This window comes from Microtus pennsylvanicus, chromosome 5 (genome assembly GCF_037038515.1).
Source record: "Microtus pennsylvanicus isolate mMicPen1 chromosome 5, mMicPen1.hap1, whole genome shotgun sequence".
Lineage (NCBI taxonomy): Eukaryota > Metazoa > Chordata > Mammalia > Rodentia > Cricetidae > Microtus > Microtus pennsylvanicus.
In genome coordinates, this window is record NC_134583.1 from 50,717,218 (window position 1) to 50,742,548 (window position 25,331).

General features: G+C 42.8%; 1 protein-coding gene and 1 pseudogene across 1 annotated transcript in view; both read left to right on the forward strand.

Annotated features, from left to right (window-relative positions):
• The first annotated feature begins 361 nt into the window (after positions 1–361).
• On the forward strand, positions 362–499 carry LOC142851487 (U1 spliceosomal RNA; annotated as a pseudogene).
• An 18,055-nt stretch (positions 500–18,554) lies between these two features.
• Ipo7 (importin 7) overlaps positions 18,555–25,331 on the forward strand; it is a 41,935-nt gene continuing 35,158 nt past the window's right edge. Inside the window, exon 1 of the mRNA XM_075971859.1 lies at positions 18,555–18,792. Coding sequence (XP_075827974.1) covers positions 18,709–18,792 — 84 coding nt within the window. The 5' untranslated portion in view covers positions 18,555–18,708. The remainder of the gene's footprint in view (positions 18,793–25,331) is intronic.

Here is a 25,331-nt window from a genome sequence, read left to right on the forward strand (position 1 = left end):
CTAGTTCCAGGACAGGCTCCAAAGCCACAGAGAAACCCTGTCTCGAAAAACCAAGAAAGAAAGAAGAGAGAGAGAGAGAGAGAGAGAGAGAGAGAGAGAGAGAGAGAGAGAGAGAGAGAGAGAGAAGAAAGAAAGGAAAGAAAGAAAGAAAGAAAGAAAGAAAAGAAAGAGAAAAACTAAACCAAAGGAAAACAAAAAATCGCACTGTGGTCTGGCTACTGGGCCAGGTGCAGAACCCCTGAGATCCTACCTAGCACCTGGAATGTGGCAGAGGAGGAAACTATTTAAGACCAACTCTGTGCTGAGAGACACTGATTTCAAAATCAGAAAGCTTCCAAAACTGGTTAGATGAAGACCAAAGATTCTTAACTAGCAGGGGATATACCATGATCAAGAAGGTAGTTTTCTCAGAGTGAGGTTTATTCATTGTGCTCTGATGTGCTGATCCCAAATGCAGGAAACTCGACTGCATAATTTGTGATAGTGGGGCACTGCCTCCTGAATAAAAAAACAACAAAATAAATAAAGAAAAAGACACTTGCCTAGGGCCAAACAAAGTGATTTGCCTCATTCGGTTCCTACATGCAATAAATAAAATAATAATAATATGATAATAATAAAGCAAGCACACAAACACAAGTTTCTTTGTTTAATTAAAAAAAAAATCCCGTAAATTCAGTATCTGGAAGGCCTAGGCAGGAGATTTGCCACAGGTACTCCCAGCTCTAACTCCCAAGTGCTGGAATCACAGGCATTGAAGCACTGTGCCCAGTTCGCTGGGAAGAATGACAGTTGAGTCTGACATGGCTGTCCTAGACGAGATGATGCAAATGCTTCTTTGCAAACCCTCCTCTTTTGTAAAAATCAACTCCAAGTTCAGGCCTTCTTAATCAGATCAGTGACTTCATTAAAAGGAAATGGATAAAGCTGAAAAAAAGATGTCACATGATCTTTTGAAAACATTTTTTTTGTTGTTGTTGGTTTTTCGAGACAGGGTTTCTCTGTGGCTTTGGAGCCTGTCCTGGAACTAGCTCTGTAGACCAGGCTGGTCTCGAACTCACAGAGATCCGCCTGCCTCTGCCTCCCGAGTGCTGGGATTAAAGGCGTGCGCCACCATCGCCCGGCTTTTGAAAACTTTTATGACTTAGACCTGTCATGGGCCGTGAAATCATTTCTCAGATGGGAGCATAGCTCCCCATACACCAGAGCTCTCCCCAAGCATTCCCGAGGCCCAAAGTTCAAGTCTCTTCACCCCGTAAATGCTAGGACTACAGCCATGCATCACCACTCCCAGTTTTCTGTAGTTCTGGTGCGAGAACCCCAGGCTTCAGACACACTAGGCAAGCATGCAGCCTACTCAGCTCCATCTTTGCTCTAAGCAGAGAAGCTGTTCACTGTGACGTTCAGCCGACCTTCTCTAGCCTCTTCAGGCTCTCCCAGAGGGTTGTTCGATAGGAATGATAATAATTAACCAGAAGAATCAAATTTCCTCTTCCAAAGATTGGAGTTGAGACCCAGATAATAAGTCGCTAATAACAGAGTCAGACGCTGGAAGGTACACAGAGGAAATGCTCTGACGAGTAGCTATGACACAGCAGAAGTCAGAGGCAGACGGCAATCGCTAGTATTCCGGAGCATAGAGAGAAGTTCAGCAGAACCATTAGATACAGACAGAGCCCAGAAAAGCATCCAGACAGCATACCTGCTTTTCTAGGCTGCCTGCGATCTAATACAGCCCCTCAGATCCCAGACTGAATTTAATAGCCTCCAAAGCCTTAATCTGCATGACTGAAATTCTTTTCCTTTTCCCACATAGCCTTGGAATAAGTCACTTAAGTCATCTTAACTAATGTGATCTTCGTAACCAAAGACACTAGCTATTGTATTCTCCAGATCAGGCTTTCCCTGCACATTCATCATCTCCTCCACTTGCACTGTTCTGCCCATGAAGGACTCCCAGTACTGTCATGTTTCAGAGTCCAGAGCCCAGCTCAGAGGCCTCCTCCTCCACCCTGCCATCCCTGACACTGTAGCTCCAAGTAATGACTCCCTTGTTCCTCAGAGGTCCTCCTTCCCTTGTCTCCCTCTTCTCCCCCCATTACATTCCTCCTTCTCTCCTCTTTCTTATTTTTGAGATGGACTCATTCCAATTCATAATCCTCTTGCTTCAACCTCTAGGGTCCAAACACTAAAGGCATGTACCATTACACCCAACACGAACACTGTCTCCCTCAGACTGGGTTTTTGGTATCCCAGCCTGGCTTCTAACTCCTCCAATTTACCATTGCTATCTGAGCTGACCATGATCTTGAACTTCTGATCATTTTGCCTCTACCCTCCCAAGTGTTTGAATTACAGGTGTGGACCACCATGCCTAGTTTTACAGGGAATCAAATGTGCTATCTCTCTTTAAGACAAAGCCCCACATCCTGCACAGCTTGGTCTTAGAAACCTGACTGGAGCCAGACAGTGGTGGCACAAGTCTTTAATCCCAGCACTCAGGAGGCAGAGGCAGGCAGAGCTCTATGAGTTTGAGGCCAGTTTGATCTACAGAGTGAATTTCAGGACAGCCAGGGCAACACGGAAAACTTTTCTTGAAAACAAACACAAGGAAACAAACAAAAAGCCAAAACCACAAAAAATCTGATTGGGGTAATCAGGGAATAAAGAAAGAACAAACAGACACGTGTACAGAACTGGGGTCAGGTGGTGCTGACTACAGAACAACCCAGAACCTCACTTTTTACCCTTTTTAAATTATTATTCTTAGTGTTATTATTGAGATAAAGTCTTACTATGTAGATCAGGCCAAATTTGAACTCATAAACATTTGCCTGTCTCTGCCTCCCAAGTGCTGGGATTGAAAACTTGTACCAGAACCCTTGGCTAAAGCACATATCTTTAATCTCAGCACTTGGAGGCAGAGGCTGGTGGATCTCTGTGAGTTCGAGGTTCAAGGACAGTCAAAGCTACACAGAAAAAACCTTGTCTTGAAAACAAACAAAAAAAATCATTTGACATACATAAATCTTTTTCCTTCATTAAAGATAAAATCAATTTTGAATAGTTATGATATGGATGTACTTATTTATTTGTACATAAAAATTCATTTTGGCTTGGATATCTGATACTGTAGGACAAACGGCATTTTAACATTTTTCTTTTTTTTTAATATTTTTATGGCTCTGTAGACCAGGCTGGTCTCGAACTCACAGAGATCCGCCTGCCTCTGCCTCCCAAGTGCTGGGATTAAAGGCGTGCGCCACCATCGCCCAGCATTTTTATGGTTTATTTAACTTTATTTTATGTGCATTGGTATGAAGTGTCAGATCCCTGGAACTGATCTTCAGACAGTTGTGAGCTGCCATGTGGGTGCTGGGAATTGAACCCGGGTCCTCTGGAAGAGCAGTCAGTGCTCTTAACCACTGAGCCATCTCTCCAGCTCCCATTTTAACATTTTTCAAAGATGACCAATATTTTGATTTTATAATCACCAATACTGAGAATATGACTTTGAATAATGCATAGTTCAGAAACAGCAGTAACATGTCTAGGACCATTTCAGAAATTATTGAAGATTCTTTTCTAATCATAAACCAAAATTCATTGAATGATTTTTTTAAAATAAAACTCAAGAAAATCAGTGTTGTGGGAAGGAGAGAAATTGCTATGTACCTGAAAATCACCTTGAACTCTGGATCCTCCTCTGTCTGAGTGCTGGGATTATAGACATAAATCACTACAGCCAGCTAATAATTTTTGTTTGTTTGTTTGTTCTCCAAGACAGGGTTTTCCTGTGTAGCCCTGGCTTTCCTGCAACTCACTAAGTAGACCAGGCTGACCTCGAACTCAAGAAGTATGTGCTACCACTGCCTGGCTTAATTTTTTTTTTTTGATTTTTCGAGACAGGGTTTCTCTGTAGCTTTTGGTTCCTGTCCTGGAACTAGCTCTTGTAGACCAGGCTGGCCTCGAACTCACAGAGATCCGCCTGCCTCTGCCTCCCTAGTGCTGGGATTAAAGGCATGCGCCACCACCGCCCGGCTGGCTTAATTTTTAAAATCAAACATTGTAACACAATACTATCTAAAGATATACAGTTTGATACCTGCTAAGGAATGATGGTAGGGAAATAGTTAAAGTCTTTGTTTTTCATAACTAAATCATATGTTTCTGTATTTAATATGTATGCATATTAAAAGCACCACAGTTCATAATATCCAGTGTGAGCCAGGGTGTTTCAGGCAGCATTCACCTGTTGTTCTGTGGTGTGATAGCACATACAGTGTGCAAAGTGCACACACTGTGTCCGGAAACAAGTGTGCAGTGAAAAATACCTGGGAGCAATGTGGGTAAGCACTGCTAGCAAGAACTCAGATTCATCGTAGGTTTGATTTTGAAATGTTCTTTGTTACACATTCAGAAGTCTTTTACTGTTTCCAAATATTTCGAGATCTTCACACTGTATTACATAGAGTGTTAGTCATGTCCTGTGGTTTAAGAAGCTGTGGGTTTAACCACTTTATAACTTTTGTGAAGTTGAAAAAAAAACAGAAAGAAAGAAAGAAAAGGAAGTAGAAAGGACGGGAGAGAGGGAGGGAGGGGGAAGGAAGGATGAACCAACCCACAGCATATACCTAGCTCTAGACCAGAGGCTGACAAACCATGGTCTATGAGTCAAATACAACTTCCTTTCTGTTGTTTGGTTGGGCTTTGGGTTTCTTTTTTATTCTCTCTCTCTCTTTTAAATGTGTGTGATTGTTTTGCCTGCGTATATATGAACTACGTGCATGCAGTACCCTTGGAGGACAGAAGAAGGCATTAGATCCTCTTGTGACTGGAATTACAGATGGTTGTTAGCCATCACATGCATACTAGGAATTGAACCCAGGTCCTCTGCAAGAGCAACAAATGCTCCTAACCCCTGAGCCAACTCTCCAGCCCCCTCTTTTTTATTCTTTTAAATTTTGTTCTTTGCCTGCTTCTTAGAGCCACAAGTTTAGAACTATTTTGTTTTAAGTTTTGGTTTTTCAAGTTAGAATTTCTCTGTAGCTTTGGAGCCTGCCTGGAACTTGCTCTGTAGGTCAGGTTGGCCTCGAACTCACCCAGATCCACCTGTCTCTGCCTCCCAAATACTCAGATAAAAGGTATGTGACAACACCACCTGGCCGAAGATTGTTTTTTTAAAACCTTTTTAGACATGTATACTTGAAATTGCATGTGTTATTTATGTACAGAATACTTGCTATTTATCCCTTGAGTAACTTTTTTTTTAATATTTATTTATTATGTATACAATATTCTTTCTGTGTGTATGTCTGAAGGCCAGAAGAGAGCACCAGACCCTATTACAGATGGTTGTGAGCCACCATGTGGTTGCTGGGAATTGAACTCAGGACCTTTGGAAGAGCAGGCAATGCTCTTAACCGCTGAGCCATCTCTCCAGCCCCCCCCCCTTGAGTAACTTTTTATTTTGTCTTGTTTTGTTTTGAGACAGGATTTCTCTGTGTAACAGATCTAGCTGTCCTAGAACTCACTTTGTAGACCAGGTTGGCCTCAAACTCAAAGAAATCCACCTTCTTCTGCTTCCCAAGTACTGGGATTAAAGGTGTGCACCATCTCCACCCCGCTTTTCTTGAGTAGCTCTTTCAGAAATATCTGCTGTATAACTGGAACCCAGCAGAACTGTGACTTTAGCTTAGGACATCAGTGACAAAGCAACTAGAGTACCTGGGCGTGGTAGGCAGGCGCTCTGCCTCTGAATTATAGCCCTAGCCCCATCTCTCACTCTGTAGTCTACATAAACACTAGAGGATTTAGGGGCTCATCATGCCTGCTCCGGGTCCTATTGTCTGATGTTTTCAGTATACTGAACCAGTATGATGCTCTGTGCAATGTAAAGAAATGAAGGTTACAGAAGACCATATGAATCATGAGCAAGAAAGCTAAGACAGCCTTGAGGCTGAGGGATAACACAATGGTATCATTCTTGTCTAAGCATGCACATTGAAATCCCAGTACTGCATTTAAATAAGCAAAATAGACTTGGGGCAAGATAGCAACGGACACTGGACAGTAGAAAATAATGCCCATTTAGTTTAAGTTTTGGTTTTAGAGACAGTGTCTCTCCAGGTAGCTCAAGATAGATCTGAACTTCTAATGATGCTTATGCTTCAGCCTCCTGAGTCCTGGGACTGTAGGCTCGTGCTGCCATACACGACTGACAAGTTGCCTTTGATTCTTACTTTGTACATAGTTGTACAATTGCTGGAAGCTGTGTTCACGTGCTGCCTGTGTTCAAACTTCAAAACACTCATTGAAGCAGTGTCAAAAAAGGCTTTAGATGTGCTCTTGGCAGGTGGTTGAATCTGAGTCAGAGATGAATCATTGCATGTCGATCAATTCCCACTCCTGAAGCTTTGCCTTCCAACTCTGCTTTAACAGCCTCAACCTTTATTCCTACCGGGTCTGTGGAGATGTATCAGCCAGGTCCTCCTACAAGGCTTTCATTTTGAAGTTTATTTTCTCTGTTCTCTGACCTCTACCAAGTTCCTTGGCGTGTGTGTATTCCTGTACACAAATAAATAAGAGTAGATTAAAAAAAGGAATAATTGAAGGAAGAGAAGGATAAAGGAGGAAGAGAAAGAGTAAGAAAATGATTTGTAGAAAAGAGACAAAGTTGTAATTATTTGCAAATTTTGTATGATCATCTACCTGGAAATCATCAGTAGACATCATTAGAAAAAGTAAGATATATCAGCAAACTTATTAAATGCAAGAAGCATTTCTAAGTTCAATACTTTTGAAGTAGCAGCACATGCCTTTTAACCCAGTGCTTGGAGGCAGAGGCAGGCAGATATCTATGGATTTGAAGCCAGGCTGGTCTTTAATCCAAGCATTCAGAAAGTAGAGGCAGGTGGATGGATCTCTGTGAGTTCAAGTCCAACCTGGTTTACTTAGTGAGTCTTGGCCTTTCAGGACTATGTAGTGAGACCCTGTGTGTATGCGTGTGTGTGTTGGGGGTGGTGACAGTGGGTTTTAAGACAAAACAAGCCCTATGCTGAAAAAAAAAAGATTGATACCCAAAATATACAAAGAATTCTTAAAATTCGACAGTAAGAAAAACAAAGAAAGGTGGGTCAAGTAGCATTGTAGCACATGCCTGTAATCTCAGCATGTAGGAGATAGACACAGAGGAACGGGTCTTAAGATTAGACCCTGATATAGAGCAAACTTGAAGCCAGCTGATACCTTGGTGTCCCAGTCAATGTTCTATTGCTGTGAAGAAATGAGATGAGCAAGGGCATTCTTTTTGTTTTTGTTTTGTTTTGTTTCTCTAGACAGGGTTTTTCTGTGTGGCCCTGGGTGTCCTGGTTAGCCTCAAACTCACAAAAAGTCACCTGTTTCTGCCTCCCAAGTGCTGGGATTAAAGGTGTCAGACACCACCACCTGGTCAAGGCCATTCTTCCAGGAGGAAACACTTCCTCTTGTGAGGCTCACTTACAATTTTAGAGATTTAATCCATTATCATCATCGTGGTAGGGAGCACGGCAGCACACAGGTATACATGGTACTGGAGAAGTAGCTGAGAGTTCTACATTCAGATCTTCAGGCAGCAGGAAGAGAGACGTACTGGGCCTTGCTTGCGTTTTTAGAACCTTAAAGCCCACCTTCAGTGAATCACTTCCTCCAACAAGGCCACACCTCCTAATCCTTCTAATCCTTTCAAATAGTGCCACTCCCTGGCGACTAAACCTTCAAATATATGAGCCTATGGGGGCCATTCTTAATCAAAGCACCACACCTAGGTTACTTGAGACTCTGCCTAAAAAAAAAAGTGGAGGTGGCAGTGGTGGCACACACCTTTAATCCCAACACTCTGGAGGCAGAGGCAGGCAGATCTCTGTGAGTTCAAGGACAGCCTGGTCTACAAGAGCTAGTTCCAGGACAGGCTCCAAAGCCACAGAGAAACCCTGTCTCAAAAAAAAAAAATGGAGGTGCTGGGATCTGAACAGATAATTACCAAAAATACTTATGGGTAGTACTGTGGTTTGAATATTTACTTCCCTTCAATTTAATATCATTCAAATTTTATTGCATTTTACTTATTGAGAGAGAGAGAGAGTGTGTGTGTGTATGTGTGTGACATTCATAAGTCAGAGGATAGCTTGCAATAGTTGGGTTTTTTCCCAAAGTGTGGAGCCTAGAGACTGAACTTGGGTCATCAGTTTGGTGACATGCACCTTTACTAAGTCATTTCACTGGCCCTTATTATTATTCCTTATCATTATAATTGCTATTATTTGGACTAGATTACTACCTGTTATTTTGGAATAGTGACCCCAGTGATAATAGGAGGGTTGACTTGGAAGGGATTGATGGACTTGTAGATAAACTAGATAGATGACAGGGCTTTGTAGTACAGGGGAGAGATGAGCACACAGGTATTACCAAAGGCAGTATTTCAGGAGGTAAAGCTCTCAGTATGTGTGTGTGTGTTCTTGTGTATGTGGGCCCGTGCATGCACTTCTGTGGGCATGAAACTGAAGTTGATGTTGGGAGTCCTCTTTAACTTTTCTCTACATTTATTTATCAGCAGAGAGTCTCTCACTGAATCTGGACCTCTGGGATTGCAGCTGCTCTAGCTAGCCTGCTTGCCCAGTGTTCAGGAAGCTGTCACACCCCCTTGCTTTTATGTGGCTTCTGGGGATCCAAACTCCGGTCCTCATGCTTGCTTCGTAGGTACTTTACCTACTGCGTCACTCCCTAGCCCTCAAGGGTCTTTTATGTTTTGTTTTGTTTTGTTTTTCATAATAGGGGTTCTCTGTAGTTTTGGAGCCTGTCCTGGAACTAGCTCTTGCCTGGCCTCAAGGGTCTTTCAAAATCAAAAGATTTTGATAGCTCTGCAAGTTCTTTGCCTCTAGTTGTACTGACTAATCTATGCAGTCTGCCAACTACCTACCTACCTACCTGCAGGCGCAGATTGGTAGCACCCCGTTTCACACCTGGATGTATATCTGCCACCCTGCTCCAAGATGGCTGTGTTGTACATCTCTGGATTCTGGTGACTGGATCGGGAATCTCAATATGGAATAGTCCAGAGGTATCTCGGCAGTTTTAAGTCCAGTGAGGCAACCCCTTATCAATGTAACAGGAGTAGACAGATAAATATTTCCTTATCTCTCTCTTCCCTTAAATAGAAAGTCTTGAGATGCATTTCCAACAATTCCTAAGGGCATCTCACAAAATCTAGTACTCAGTTATCACAGCTGAGCACTGAGCCCACATTTAATCATCTCCTCCATCTTCCTTGATCATCCCCAGATTGTCCTTCACTTTTGTCCTCCATTCCTCTCTGTAGACCAGGCTGGCCTGGAACTTACAAGACATCCAGTTGCCTCTGCCTTGACAGTGCTTGGGTTGAAGGTGTGCGCCACCGCTGCCCGGCTCTCCACTTGTTTTCTTTTTTTTTTTTTTTTTTTAAAGATTTATTTATTTATTATGTACACAGTGTTCAGCCTCCATGTATGCCTGCAGGCCAGAAGAGGGCGCCAGACCTCATTATAGATGGCTGTGAACCACCATGTGGGTTGCTGGGAATTGAACTCAGGACCTCTGGAAGAGCAGTCAGTGCTCTTAACCTCTGAGCCATCTCTCCAGCCCCTCTCCACTTGTTTTCTGAGTCTTTGTTTCAGTTTCTGTTGAAGGAATCTCAGATAGAAAGAAAGTGTCATTACATAAAGTGGTATTGGAAACACACCGAGAAAGCGTTCTGGAAATACCATTTCTATGGTAAGGAGGACTTCACACCTGTTTATAACGAGCCTAGTAAATATTTCATGCCAGGGGAGAGGAGAGAGAGATGAATGCTCTTTCAGTGAATCTGGATTCAGGTCCCAGTACCCACACTGTGGCTCACACTGCCTCTAACTCCAGTTCCAGGAGATCCAGTAGTTTCTTCTAGCCTCACAATTCTCTGTGCACATGTGATACACATAAACTCCTGTAGGTAAACGCTTCCTAAGAAACCCACCGTGTTTCTTAGGACTAGTTCTTGTAGTTTTAAATACAAAATACAGTTTTAAAGAAAACGGTAGCCGGGCGGTGGTGGCACACGCCTTTAATCCCAACACTCGGGAGGCAGGGGCAGGCAGATCTCTGTGAGTTCAAGGCCAGCCTGGTCTACAAGAGCTAGTTCCAGGACAGGCTCCAAAACCACAGAGAAACCCTGTCTCGAAAAAACAAACAAAAAAAAATAAAGAAAACGGTAATAACGAATGAATGCTCATCACAGCACTTGAAGGGAGCCGCAGAGGGGCGGTGAACTCAAGGCCATCTTGGGCTATACAGTGAGACACTATTTTATTTAGTTACTTGTTTTTGTTTTTCTTTTTTGAGACAGGGTTTCTCTATAGTTTTGGAGCCTGTCCTGGAACTTGCTCTGTAGACCAGGCTGGCCTCAAACTCTACACAGAGATCTTCCTGTCTCTGCCTCCCAGGTACTGCAATTAAAGGTGTGCACCACCACCCCGCTGCGGTGCACTATTTTAGAACAAAGCAATACCACTTTGCATTTGTAGCTGTTATCCTCTTCTGTAAAATCTAACATTCCCAAGCCGGACGGTGGTGGCGCCCGCCTTTAATCCCAGCACTCGGGAGGCAGAGGCAGGTGGATCTCTGTGAGTTTGAGGCCAGCCTAGTCTACAAGAGCTAGTTCCAGGACAGGCTCCAAACCCACAGAGAAACCCTGTCTCGAAAAAACAAAAAAACAAAACAAAACAAAAAAACTAACGTCCCCCCGTTCCCCAGTACCCTGCTAGAAATGATTTTTCTAATGTTTGTTTTACATTTTGTGTGTGTGATGAGGGAGAGGGAGGAAGAGGCTGGGGAATGTAACTCAAAATGTAGCGCACACAATACCCTGGTTCAGTGTTTGGCTTCATATGTTGATACATGCCTGTAATTCCAGTACTTGGGAAATGGTGGAGGCAGGAAGAGAAGAAGTTCAACGTTACGCTTGACTTCAGGGATTATAATGCATTAGTGATTAGCTCCAAATTAGGAATAATGCATCAGGAAAGAAAGAAATGCTCTTGCCCTTGAAGTCTTTTTTTTTTTTTTTTTTTTTTTTTAGTTTTTCGAGACACGGTTTCTCTGTAGTTTTGGAGCCTGTCCTGGCACTAGCTCTCGTAGACCAGGCTGGTCTCGAACTCACAGAGATCCGCCTGCCTCTGCCTCCCAAGTGCTGGGATTAAAGGCATGCGCCACCACTGCCCGGCCTCCTTGTAGTCCTTAACAAAGAGTGAGTTCAGACTTGAATTTTCTACTTCATGCTCCCTGTGTCTTCTGTCCTCTGTCTGTTGCATTATGCATCTGAATCTGTGCTTGCCTGAAGGCTTTCTTTTTGTTTTGTTTTCCGAAACAGGGTCTTTCTGTAGCTTTGGAGCCTGTCCTGAACTAGCTCTTGTAGACCAGGCTGGCCTCGAACTCACAGAGATCCACTCACCTCTGCCTCCCGCGAGTGCTGTGATTAAAGGTGTGAGCCACCACCGCCCGGCTGCTCCTTCCATTTTACTGCAAAATTCTAGATGTCATTATTTTTTCTGCTGTGTAGTACTCCATTGTGTCAATGTACCACATTTTCCTTATCCATTCTTCGGTCGAGGGTCATTTACATTGTTTCTGGGTTCTGGCTATGACAAACAAAGCTGCTATGAACATAGTTGAGCACATGTTTTTGTGGCACTATTAAGCATCCTTTGGATATATACTCAAAAATGGTATTATTTGGTCTTGAGGAAGGTTGTTTTCTAATTTTCTGAGAAATCGCCACACTGACATACAGAGGGGCTGTACCAGCTTGCAGTCCCACCAGCAATACAAGAATGTTCCCTGGGGCTGGAGAGATGGCTCAGTGGTTAAGAGCCTTGCCTGCTCTTCCAAAGGTCCTGAGTTCAATTCCCAGCAATCACATGGTGGCTCACAACCATCTGTAATAAGGTCTGGTGCTCTCTTCTGGCCTGCAGGCATACAGACAGAATATTGTATGCATAATAAATAAATAAATAAATTTAAAAAAAAAGAATGTTCCCTTTACCCCACAACCTCTCTAGCATAAGTTATCATCAGTGTTTTTTATCTTGGCCTTTCTTTCAGGTGTAAGATGGAATCTCAGAGTTGTTTTGATTTGCATTTCTTTGATGACTAAGGATGTTGAACATTTCCTTAAGTGTCTTTCAGCTATTTTAGATTCCTCTGTTGAGAGTTCTCTGTTTAGGTCTGTACTCCATTTTTTTTAATCAGATTATGTGTTCTTTTGGTGACCAATTTCTTAAGCTCTTTGTATATTTTGGAGATCAGACTTCTGTCTGATGTGGTGTTAGTGATGATCTTTTCCTGTTCTGTAGGCTGTCGTTTTGTCTTGTTGACCATGTCCTTTGCTTTACAGAAGCTTTTCAGTTTCAGGAAGTCCCATTTATTAATTGTTTCTCCCAGTGTCTGTGCTGCTAGGGTTATATTTAGGAAGTGGTCTCCAGTGACAATGCTTTCAAGTATATTTCCCACTTTCTCTTCTTCTTCTTCTTCTTTTTTTTTTTTTAGTTTTTCGAGACAGGGTTTCTCTGTAGCTTTGGAGCCTGTCCTGGCACTAGCTCTTGTAGACCAGGCTGGCCTCGAACTCACAGAGATCCGCCTGCTTCTGCCTCCTAAATGCTGGGATTAAAGGCGTGCGCCACCACCTCTCTTCTATAAGGTTCGGTGTGGCTGACTTTATGTTGAGGTCTTTGATCCATTTAGACTTGAGTTTTGTGCATGGTGATAGATGTGAGTTTATTTTTATTCTTATACATGTTGACATCCAGTTATGCCAGCACCATTTGTTAAATATGCTTTCTTTTTTCCATTTGATAATTTTGCTTCTTTGTCAAAAATGAGGTTTTTGAAGATGTGTGGATTAATATCCGGGTCTTCTCTTTGGTTCCATTGGTCCTCCTGTCTGTTCTTATGCCTGTCTGTTCTTATGCCAATACCAGGCTGTTTTCGGTACTATAGATCTGTAGTAGAGTTTGAAGCTGGGATTGTGATGCCTCAAGAAGTTCTTTTATTCTACAGGATTGTTTTGAGTATTCTGGGGTTTTTTTGTTGTTGTTTTTTTTTTTTTTGCTTTTTTTATATGAAGTTGAGTATCATTCTTTCAAGATCTGGGAAGAATTTTGCTGGGATTTTGATGGGCATTGCATTGAATCTGTGGATTGCTTTTGGTAGGCTTGCAATTTTTACTATGTTAATTCTGCCTACCCATGAGCATGGGAGATCTTTCCACTTTCTGGTGTCTTCTTCAATTTCTTTCTTCTTTTTTTTAATATTTATTTATTATGTATACAATATTCGGTTTGTATGTCTGCCGGCAGGCCAGAGGAGGGCACCAGACCCCATTACAGATGGCTGTAAGCCACCATGTGGTTGCTGGGAATTGAATTCAGGACCCTTGGAAGAGCAGGCAATGTTCTTAACCTCTGAGCCATCTCTCCAGCTCCCAATTTCTTTCTTCAAAGATTTAAAGTTCTTGTCATTCAAGTCTTCCAGTTGTTTGGTTAGAGTTACTCCAAGATATTTTATGCTATTTGTGGCTATTGTGAAGGGTGTTGATTCTCTGATTTCTTCCCCAGCCCTTTTATCATCTGTGTACAGGAGGGCTACTGATTTTTTTTAGTTAATCTTGTATCCTGGTACATTACTGAAAGTATTTATGAGTTGTAGAAGTTTCTTGGTATAATTTTTGGGATCGCTTATATAAACTATCATATCAGCAAACAGTGAGAGTTTGACTTCTTCTTTTCCAATTTGTATCGCCTTGATCTCCTTTTGGTGTCTTATTGCTCTAGCTATAACCTCAAGAACTATATTGAATAGATATGGAGAGAGTGGACAACCTTGTCTTGTTCCTGATTTCAGTGGAATCGCTGGGAGTTTCTCCATTTGGTTTAATGTTGGCTGTTGGCTTGCTGTATATTGTGAAGGCTGTCTTTAGAATCTGTTTGTCTCTGTCCCTGTGTCTGTTCCAGTGTGTCTGCTTCTGTCTGGGAGGAGTGTGGCTCTATTTATTAAACATTGAAACCATCACGTGGAAAAGGAATGAGGAACTTTGAAGAAGCCTTGAGCAGAATTTTACAAGGGTTAAGTCATTGGCTCCAACTAATCTCAACTGACCAGATAATGAATATCATTTTTTTTAACCAAATGAATACCATTGTTTTTTAAACCAATACCCAAAATAGTTGTTTTAGACCCTCATGTTAGGTTTTACAGTTTCTTTCAACTTCTGTACTTGCTGTTTTCAGCAAATGTATTAACTAGGTCAGGGGTATGGTAGAGTACAAAACTCGAGATTGAAGCTACTCATTAGCTTAAGTTGTAAAAGTTGATTACACGAGAATTCCAAGATGAGCAAGGTTGCTTGTTACACTGTTCTCTTAAAGACAGGTTAAAGAGAGTATAAGGTGTATTAGTCAGGATTCTCTAGAGGAACAAAACTTAAAGAATGATCTTGATCTCTCTCTCTCTCTCTTAGACAAGGGAGGAGGTAATTTATTAGGATGGCTTATGGTCTGACTATTCCAACAATGGTTGTCTACTGACAGAAGGTCTAAGAATCCAGGAGTTGTTTAGTCCATGATGCTGGCTGTTATGGTAAAAATAAAACACCGCAGGTCCCCGAGTGGCAGCAGTGGGCAGCGGGCATGAGACCATGGCAGGCCACGAAGGCAGCCAGTCCCAGGCAGGGACCCCCCTGAGTGGCCCATGAGCCATGAGGGCCAGTGGGTCCTAGGCAGGGAACTGCGTGGCAGGTGAGAGACCAAGAGCACCAAGTTCCAGGCAGGGAGCCTCATGGTGGATGGGAGACCAAAACGGATAGGCACTCTATGCAGACTGAAGTTGGATATTTATTTAGTGTTGTTATAGAAGGGAAGGGGAAGGGAAGAAGGGGGAAGAACAGTGAGAGGCAGAGAGAAAGAAAGAGAAAGGGGGAGACATGGGGAGAAGGGAGTGAGGCAGAAGCTGCCTCTTTGGGAGAGAGACCTAAAGGAAAAGCTCAGACTAGAAGCTTTAGTGGATGATGAAGGGAGTGGGTGGGGCTTGTCTCTTAAAGGGACAGGATAGACCATTACACTGGATATCTCAACTGTTTTTCATGGTATGTTGCAATCCCAAAGCCAACTCTAATACCAGTGAAGAAATGAATTTACTAGCAGGAGCAAGCAGGCAAGAGAGAGCTAGCTTCCTTCTTCCATGTCCTTTATATAGATTTCCAGCAGAGGACATGGTCCCAATTACAGGTGGGTCTTTCCATCTCAAAAGGTCTGGATTAAAGGTGGCTCTTCTGATAAGAAAATACGAAATTGGGGGGGAGGGGGAGGGAAATGGGAGGCGGTGGCGGGGAGGAGGCAGAAATCTTTAATAAAGAAAGAAAGAAAGAAAGAAAGAAAGAAAGAAAAGAAAATACGAAATTGCCTAGCAGTAGCAACACGTGCCTTCAATTTCAGCACTTGGGAGGCACAGGCAGGCAGATTGCTGTAAATCTGAGGTCTGCAAGAGCTAGTTCTAGGACAGGCTGCAAAGCTACGGAGAAACCTTGTTTCAACCCCCACCCCACCAAAAAAAGAAAAAAAAAAGAAAAGCAAAGAAAAAAACCAGAAGTCTGTCTTCCCATTTCAAATTATTTAATTAAGGAAAAAGAAATCCCTTGCCAGTTGGTTGGTGGACGCCTTTAATCCCAGCACAGGCGGGAAGATCTCTGTGAGTTGAAGGCCAGCCTGGGCTACAGAGTGAGTACCAAGACAGGCTCCAAAGCTACACAAAGAAACCCTGCCTTGAAAAAACAAAACAAAACAACAACAAAATCCCCCATGGATGTGCTCAGTCATTCAGGTTTTAGTTAATTCCAGACATAGTCAAGTTGACAACTAAGAATAACCATCACAGTAGGCTAGCGGTCTTAAATTTTACATGACTTCAAAGTGTATTATTAACTCTGAATGTAAACTTCAGCAAAAATTCCAGTCTTTTAGGGTAAAAGAGATGTTTTCAGAATATCATATCGCTGTACTGAACTATTTAGTGATTTTGAGGTCAGCCTGGAGTACGTGAGACTCTGACTCAAAAACCCGGGTTTGAAGCCTTGGCCCATACCTTTAATCCTAGTACTCTGAGGCAGAGGTAGGTGGATCACTGAGTTCAAGGTCAGCCTAACTGATCTGCGGAGTGAGTTCCGGGACAGCCAAAGCCACTCGGGGAAACCCTTGGGGGGGGGGGGGGATTAAAAAGGAAAACAAAAAAGACAAAAGCAAACAAAAACAGGGTTGGACATATGGCTCAGCAGTTATGAGCACCTCTCTCTCTCTCTCTCTCTCTCTCTCTCTCTCTCTCTCTCTCTCTCTCTCTCTCTCTTTGTGTGTGTGTGTATTTGGTTTTTAAGACAGAATATGTATGTATGTCCATAGATCTTGTATGTAGTCCCAGATCCTGATAGGTAGACCAGACTGGTTCTCAAACTCACAAAGATCTGACTACCTCTGCATCCTGAGTGCTGAGATTAAAGCAGAAAAATCAAAACATTTTTATTCCATCAGAAGTTAAACTTATAGTCAAGAATAGTGGTGTTCTCTGGTGATCCCAGCATTTAGGAGGTGGAGCAGAATTACAGATTTAATGACTGTTTATATTAGCTGGGGAAACTTTGTTTCTAATAGCAAGAATCCCAATCTAAACACACCTAGAAATATAGGAATATAGCTAAGAGAATCTTTTTTTGTTGTTGTTTTTCGAGACAGGTTTTTTGTTTTTTTGTTTTTTGTTTTGTTTGTTTGTTTTGTAGCTTTGGAGCCTGTTCTAGAACTCCTTCTGTAGACCAGGCTGGCATCGAATTTACAGAGATCCACCTGCCTCTGCTTCCTAAGTGCTGGGATTAAAGGTGTGCAGCCCCACTGCCCGGCTGAGAATCTTTAAAAGTTCTAAATTGTGGTTAAAGAGATGATTCAACACTTAAGAGTATTTGTTACTGTTGCTGAAGACCCAAGTTGGGTTCCCAGAGACCACATGATAGCTGGCAACTACCTGTAACTCTAGTTTTAGGAAATTACAGGAGATTGGACAACCTCTTCTGGCTTGGACAGCTCTGCACGAACACGGTGCTCAGACATATAAGTAGGCAAAACATACATTATCATTAAGTAAAAATGAATCAATACTTTAAAGTTCTAATTAAATATAGAGCTATATTATGTTCATGGATCAGAATACTTAATAATGTTAAGGGGTTAATTTTGCCCAAGTTGATTTATGGATTAAATTTAGTAATTATGAAAATCCCATCAAGTTTTATTTACAGACTAACTTGTGTTATTTTCCATACTTGAAAATAACTTTGAACTATCTAAACATTTGAAAAATTAACTTAAAAAGTTGGAGGATTTACACATACTGGCTTCAAGAGTTTGAAGAATACCACTTTAATGAAGATATCATAGTATTGCAGAGGAAGATAAAGAGGTCAATGACACTAGATAGAGTTCATAAATAGATATGTTTATATTACGTAAATTAATTTTCAGCTCTAGGGCTCAGGTAATACAATAGTCATATTTTCTAGGTTACTTTTAATACCCCATATGATATTACAAATAATGGCTGTACTATATTCTTTTTAAAAAGATATTTTATTATTTTATGTTTTTGAGTGTTATGTCTGTGCACCACCTGCATCCCTGATGCCTGCAAGTCCAAAAGAGATCTGTTAGATCCCTTGGGACTGGATTCATAAGTGGTTGTGAGCTGCCATGTGGGTGCCAGGAGTCAAACCAAGGTCCTCTGGAAGAGTGACTAGTGATCTTAATCACTGAGCCTTCTCTCCAACCCCTTAGCTTTTCTCGTTTTATTATGTGTGTATAAATGTGCCTGGTTATGTTTGTGCAAGTGAGTGCAGGTGCCCACAGAAGAGAGAACAGAGAACAGGACATTAAATTTCTAGGAACTGGGATTTGCTTTTTTTTTTTTTTTGGTTTTTTGTTGTTGTTGTTGTTGTTGTTTGGTTTTTCGAGACAGGGTTTTTCTGTGGCTTTGGAGCCTGTCCTGGAATTAGCTCTGTAGACCAGGCTGGTCTCGAACTCACAGAGATCCGCCTGCCTCTGCCTCCCGAGTGCTGGGATTAAAGGTTTTTTTGTTTAGAAAGTTCTATTTGGGAGGCCGAGGTAGTGGCATAGCATCAGTTCCGGTCAGCTTGGGCTACACAGCAAGCCTGTCTCTCAAAAAACAAAACAGAAGTTTTCTTTTACTGATACAGTTAGTAACAACGGATTGTGTCACACATTGACTGAGAACCTCTAGGGATATCATATAAATCTTTGTAACGGTTTTGCTTTTCTTTCTGTGGCATTTAAACGTTTTCTCTTTCAGCAGCTGGAGCCAGCCACGTGGGTCGTGCCTGAGTTTGCGGACTACATTTCCCAAGGTGCTCCGCGGGTGCGCTGACAGGAAGTGGCCGGAGCATCTCCCGCCTCCACGCCGAGGCGAGAAGGTTCTATCCGGGGCCTTGGCGCTTCTCTTTCCTTTCGCGCCGGTTGCCGCTGCGGAGCGCGGCCGGTCCATGTGCGCAGTGAGTGGCGCTATTTCTGGCTCAGTAGCACCGGTGTCCCGGGTTTGACCGACCGCGCGGCGATGGATCCCAACACCATCATCGAGGCCCTTCGGGGCACCATGGACCCGGCCCTGCGCGAGGCCGCGGAGCGCCAGCTCAATGAAGTAAGGACGGCCGGGTAGCGGCTGCTGCTGGCTGGTGGACCGGCAGGCCGAGCCTTCCGGCCTGGCCCGGAGCGCGTACCGCGTCGTCGACGGGTCCATTTGGAGGGGTGGGGCGGAGATCTGCCCGCCGTGCCAATCTCGGGTGCCTCGCTGTGGGCCCCGGCGCCCAAGCCGCCTCGGTCGGCTCCCGAGTGGGCCTCTGGCTGCGGTCTGAATGTGAGGAGCCGGCCGAGCTGGGCGGGTGTGACGGTCTGGACACATGGCCGGCTCTGGTGGCCCGCCGCCCTCTGGCTCTCTCCCAGCTGGTTCCTTGCTCCCAGGAGGGGGCGAAACTCTCTGGGAGGGTGTACAGACGAGTCCCAGACCAGTCTCGCCGGCGCCGGGGATGCCGGGCTTCCTGGGAAGGCTAGCTGCTCCGCTGGGGGTTGCGCTGTCAGTCTTGTCTCGGCACTGGGCGAATCAGTGATCTGCTTGTCGGGTACAACTTCTCGCCTGCGAGCTGCTAGGGACAGATTTCAGATGTAAGCCTGCGCCTCCTTGGTAGGGCTGGGGTAGTGCGTGTTACATAGTCGCTCCCCGCTCTCGTCCTGTCACAGTGCTACAGTTGGGAGGCGGGTTGAGGTAGTGGATAGGGTCAGATAAGGTGCGACCTTCTAGGTCTCTCCCTCACAGATTTCTGGAATGACCTTGGGCAAGACCGGTAACCTCTCCTGGCCGTGAGTTGTACTCATTCACAAAATTAGACTACAGTGGTGCTGTGATGGTCAAGTGAGATAGTGCAAGTCCGCCTATAGATCTTTCATAATTTGCGGAGAGTTGGTCTCTCTCCCACGTGTTTTGAGGAGTGCCCCTTGGAAAAGTTTACATAGATATTTTACAGTACTGATTTCATCGTCGTTCTTTGTTTCTGAACGTTGCAGTTTTACGTAAGAATTTAGGAGGTTCGTAAGAGCGACTGTATTTTGGTATATATACTACTGAGTCTCAGTGAGGTTTTGTGTGTGTGTGTGTGTGTGTGTGTGTGTGTGTGTGTGAGAGAGAGAGAGAGAGAGAGAGAGAGAGAGAGAGAGAGAGAAAAGAAACCTGTTTAAAGAAATTCGCCGGGCGGTGGTGGCGCACGCCTTTAATCCTAGCACTTGGGAGGCAGAGGCAGGCTGATCTCTGAGTTCGAGACCAGCCTGGTCTACAAGAGCAAGTTCCAGGACAGGCTTCAAAACCACAGAGAAACCCTGTCTCGGGAAAAAAAAAGAAAAAAGAAAAGAAATTTAAAAACATTGACTTACAGAAAACGTCAGGAAAACTACTAATTGAGGTTCCAAAGTTTACAGCGCTGTGCTGGATATTCCTGTCCTCAAGGAATTTACAGTTCCACCAGACTACCCACAGTTCAGATAACTCAAGTTATTTCAGAATGAAAAGCTAAGTCTCGAATATGTGAATGAGACAGTCTGGAAGATAGTGAGTGCACTCAAATTTGTAGACCCAAAGTCACCTTGGCAAGAACTTACCTGGGGCATTAAAATGGCGAGTTGAAAACAGGTCGTCCCGGTCGGGTGGTGCTGGCCCACGCCTTTAATCCTAGCACTTTGGAGGCTGAGACAGCCCCATCCCTGAGAGTTGAAGCCAACCTGGTCTACAGATTGAGTTCCAGGACAGGCTCCAAAGCTACAGAGAAACCTGTCTTGAAAAACCGGGGGGAAAATATTCTCCTTAAAATGTTATTAAGCCACACAATAAGTTAGGGGTCACTTGTTCTGCTTTAGGTCGACCTTACTTATAATGAATATTATTTTCCTTATGAAGTGTTAGTGCGTGTAATAGCCTAGAAAACCAAACTTTGTGTGATAATCCCAGCACTTAGAAGGCTGAGGCAGGAGGATTGTCCAGATGTTTGAGGCCTTCCTGGGCTACGGAGTGAGACCATAGCTTTATAAAATAAAATAGACCAAGAACACCTGAAAGTTTTGTCTTAGGTATTTCTATCGTGAATACATGTGGCTCATAAAATTGTTTCTTCACAGATTTGATTTCTTTTGTGTAAAGGTTGGGTAATAATGCTTTCTTCAGATTTGTGAACAGTTACGGTATTTCTAGGTTTTTTGTTTTGTTTTCAGACAGGGTTTTCACTCTTTAGCCTAAGCTGTCTCAGATTCCTGGGTAACCTTTTTGCCTCAGCCTTCCTAGTCCATATACCAGCACATCCAGCTTTGCGCTTCTACTCGTGTGCACTCACATGAGACTTGGAGAAAGTATACTCAGTCATTGATCTGTTCTGGAATGCCATGGAACAGTAAACACTGATAATCTTTTCTGCCAAAGAAAATGTATTATCTGGCCTGTGTATTTCTGTGATTTTCTTTTTTTTTCTAAGCTCTTCACTTCTTATAATCTTTCAGTTACTACATTTAGATTTTAAGTAATTTGCCTAAAGTAGCTTTTAGGATATTTACTCTGATTTAGGAAACATTCCAGATAAGTCTTGAAGAAATGAGAACAGAGCATCTTGATTTTGTGGGGCTTTTGCTTTTAGTATGGTGTAAGGTGCATGATTTATCATCCATTCATTAAAGCTGCTTTTGCTCCTTAGACATTGAAAATTGCTCATGTTAAAAGATCCTTGTATTGGGGCTGGAGAGATGGCTCAGTGGTTAAGAGCATTGCCTGCTCTTCCAAAGGTTCTGAGTTCAATTCCCAACAACCACATGGTGGCTCACAACCATCTGTAAAGTGGTCTGGTGCCCTCTTCTGGCCTGCAGACATGCACACAGACAGAATATTGTATACTAAATAAATAAATAAATAAATAAATAAGATCCTTGTATTGGGGCTGGAGAAATGGCTCAGAGGTTAAGAGCATTGCCTGCTCTTCCAAAGGTCCTGAGTTCAATTCCCAGCAACCACATGGTGGCTCACAACCATCTGTAATGGGGTTTGGTGCCCTCTTCTGGCCTTCAGGCATACACACGGACAGAATATTGTATACATAATAAATAAATATTTTTAAAAAAAAGATCCTTGTATTTGAATGAGTCCCCCTCATCAGTGAGGTAATCATTGGTTAAAAACTGCAGATGTTTTTTCAACATTTTTATTTTAACTTACTAATTTTTATTTTTTTTGCTTTTGAGGGGATTTGAACCTCACTAAGTTCCTAACTAGCCTGGAATTTGCTCTCAACCCGACTGACCTTGAATGCAAGAAATCTCCCTGCCTTTGCCTGGGACTGAAGGCATGTACCCACCATGCACAGCTTTTCAAAGTTTTCAATTTGGAAATAGGACAGTACTGAGCTTGTGTGCTCAGCTTTGGAACTTTTGTCTCTTTTCAAATGTCTTTTTGCCATGGAGGAAGTCCACATTTCACGTATTTTCCTTCTCTTGTTCTATAAAGCTTAGCTCTCAAAATATCATCTGTATTTAAAGGATATTTTAGTTATTTTTTATATCACATAAAAATGATATTAGACTAAGCAACTAGTGACTGGGTTTTTTTTTTTAAACTTTTTTCTTTTTGAAACATGGTTTCTTTGTAGTCTAGGCTAGCCTCAGATTCCTGAGTACTGGGATTACAGGCATCAACGCCACTATGCCCAGTATAGAAAGTGTTTTAAATCACACGAGTGGCAGAGGACCAAATCTTGCTGATGTCCACGTGTGTGCTGTGGAAAATATGTGTGAACATGTATACATACATGTAATTTAAAAATTCAAAATTCTGTGCAGTTTTCCCTAGGCAACAATATATCTCCCTAAGGATATCAACAGTGGTCAAGTCTCTATGTAAGATGGAATAATATTTATATATTAGCCTATGTACTACTGAGTTAAATCACTACACCCCTGTACTTTAAATATTTAGTCACCTGTAATGTCCAGTGCATTGTAAGAACAGTTATTATACAGTACTGTTTAAGGAAACAGCCAGAAGTTTGGTGCAGGTCTTTAATCCCAGCACTTCGGAGACAGAGGCAGGAGGATCTCTGAGGCCAGCCTGATCTGCAAAGCAAGTTCCAGGACAGCCAAGGGTACAAAGGGGAACTCTGTCTCAGTAAAAAAAGAAAGAAATGATAAAAAGTCTATATGTATTAATAGAGGTGCATTTTCTCCCTAAGTATTTCTATCTACATTAGGTTGCGTTCCTGTTTGTGGAACCTCCTGAGTGCTGATTTCTTTGTGTATCTAATGAAATAGTATCTGCCTTGTGTTGTATGGTTTAAGGAAGTGGTGTATGTAAAAATCTAGGGAAGTGGCATCAGTACATCCTACATCCTCCAAGTTATTTGTACTGCATGTGCCACTTGCTGTACAAGTTCAAGAAGTCTCGAGTTTGTTTCCTGCCACAGCCTGCTACTTCTGTCTTAGTCCTCCTACTCTCGGTTGGAATGCTTCTTTGGACACTGAGGTCACTGAAGTAGCATTGACAGGAAAATTAACACAGTTCTGGCTGTATATAATAACTGGCACATAATAGACACAGGAAGTATTTGTTGAATTTAAGACAAAAGAACCTAAATAGAAGTGTTAAGAGCATTCATTTTTGCTGGAGAGATGTCTCAGTGATTACCATGTTGATCTTTGAGAGGGTCTGGGTTTGGTTCCCAGGGGCTCTGATGCATTCTTCTGACCCTGCAGTCACAGGGAGCATATGGTATACATATATGCAGGCTGAACACTCACGCACATATACAATAAACTGTAAAGAACACTTCAAAAATTTATTTGAGTGTGGTGGTTTTGGCACATGCCTTTAATCCCTCTGAGTTAGAGGACAGCCAGGTCTACAAAAAGAAAGCCTGTTTGGGGGGAAAAAAGAAAAAAAGAATTATGTGTATGGGTGTTTTGACAGTATGTATGCATACATATGTTCCTGATAGCCTTGAAGGCCAGAAGAGGGCATTATGTCCTCTAGAACTAGAATTATGAATGGTTGTGAGTTACAATGGAGGTGTTGGGGGTTGAACCCTGGAATCCTCTAGAAGAGCAACTGGTATTCTTAACCATTGAGCCATCTCTCCAGTCTAGAATACTTGTGTTTTTTTTTGTTTTAAGAATACTTTTTGTTCTCTTACAACATCTTTAATTTAGGCTGAATCTTTTGTTTAGATTTTTTTCCTCTCGTTTCCTTCTCCCCTGCACTCCACCCCTCCCCCAATCCCCATCCACTCCTCAGAAAGGGTAAGGCCTCCCATGGAGAGTCAGCAGAGTCTGGCCTGTGAAGTTGAGGCTGGACTAAGCCAGAGGAAAATGGAAAGCCCATTTTCAGGATGAGCAAGGTATCTCCATAGGGAGTGGGCTCCAAAAAGCCAGTTCATACACTAGAGATAAATCCTGGGCCCACTGCCAGTGGGGCCCACAGACTGTCCAAGTCATAGAACTGTCACCCACATTCAGAGGTTCTTGTTCAGTCCTGTGCATGTTCCCCTGCTATCAGTCCAGAGTCAGTGAGTTCCCACTAGCTCAGGCCAGCTGTCTCTGTGGGTTTCCCCATCATGATCTTGACCCCTTTGTTCATATAATCCCTTCTCCCTCTCTTTGACTGGACTCTGGGAGCTTGGCCCAGTGCTTAGTTGTGGATCTCTGGATATGCTTCCATCAGTTACTGGATGAAGGTTCTGTGATGACAATTAGGGTAGTCATCAATCTGGTTACAGGGGAAGGTCCGCTTAGGTATCCTCTCTATTTTTAAGAGTCTGAGTTGGGGTCATCCTTGTGGATTCCTGGGAATTTCCCTAGCACCAGATTTCTCCTTACCCTTAACAACTTCCTCTATTAAGATATTTCTTTGCTCTCCTTCTCTGTCCCTCCCCCAACTCTGTTCCCTCATGCTCTCCTCCTGGCATCCTAGTTGGTCATTTGGAAGCTTGCTTGGTTTCTTTTGGTTCCATGAAAGCTGGTTCTCAGGGAGGAGGCTTTTTAAGGTCAGTTCCAGCTCAGGGTCTTCTGGATCTCTGTTTTCAGCATAGGATGCCTATGAACTATGACAATGCCCATTATAACATGGTAACCCTGAGGGTACAATAATGGCATACTTACCTTGACAGTAACCAACAGTTACTCAATTGGACTTAAGACCTTCTCCTCAAGAATAATTTGGTGTATCTAGAAATTAATTGGGATCTTTGGTATATTTTTGAGAGACCAAAGTTGCCTATGTTTTGAACATCATTATTTGCTTGTGTATGAATCCTGGACTTACCTTGAAGTAATTCTCGTTAGTTTCCCAAGTGCTAGAATAGCAGGTGTGTTCTTTCAATCTTGTTTTTTGTTTTTGAGACAGTAACCTAGGTTAGTTTTGAACCTTGAACTCCTGTTCCTTCGCCTTTTCTCTCTGGCTCATGCTCCACCACACCCAGAAAATTTATAATATTTGTTTTTGTTTGTTTGTTTTGATTTATTTTTCCTGATAGGGTTTTTTTCTGTGTAACCCTGGTTGTCCTGGAACTTCTTCTTTAGACCAGGTTGGCCTCTAATTCAGAGATCACCTATCTCTGCCTCTGTTAGATTAAAGGATGCACCACCACCACCCGGCTCATATCATTT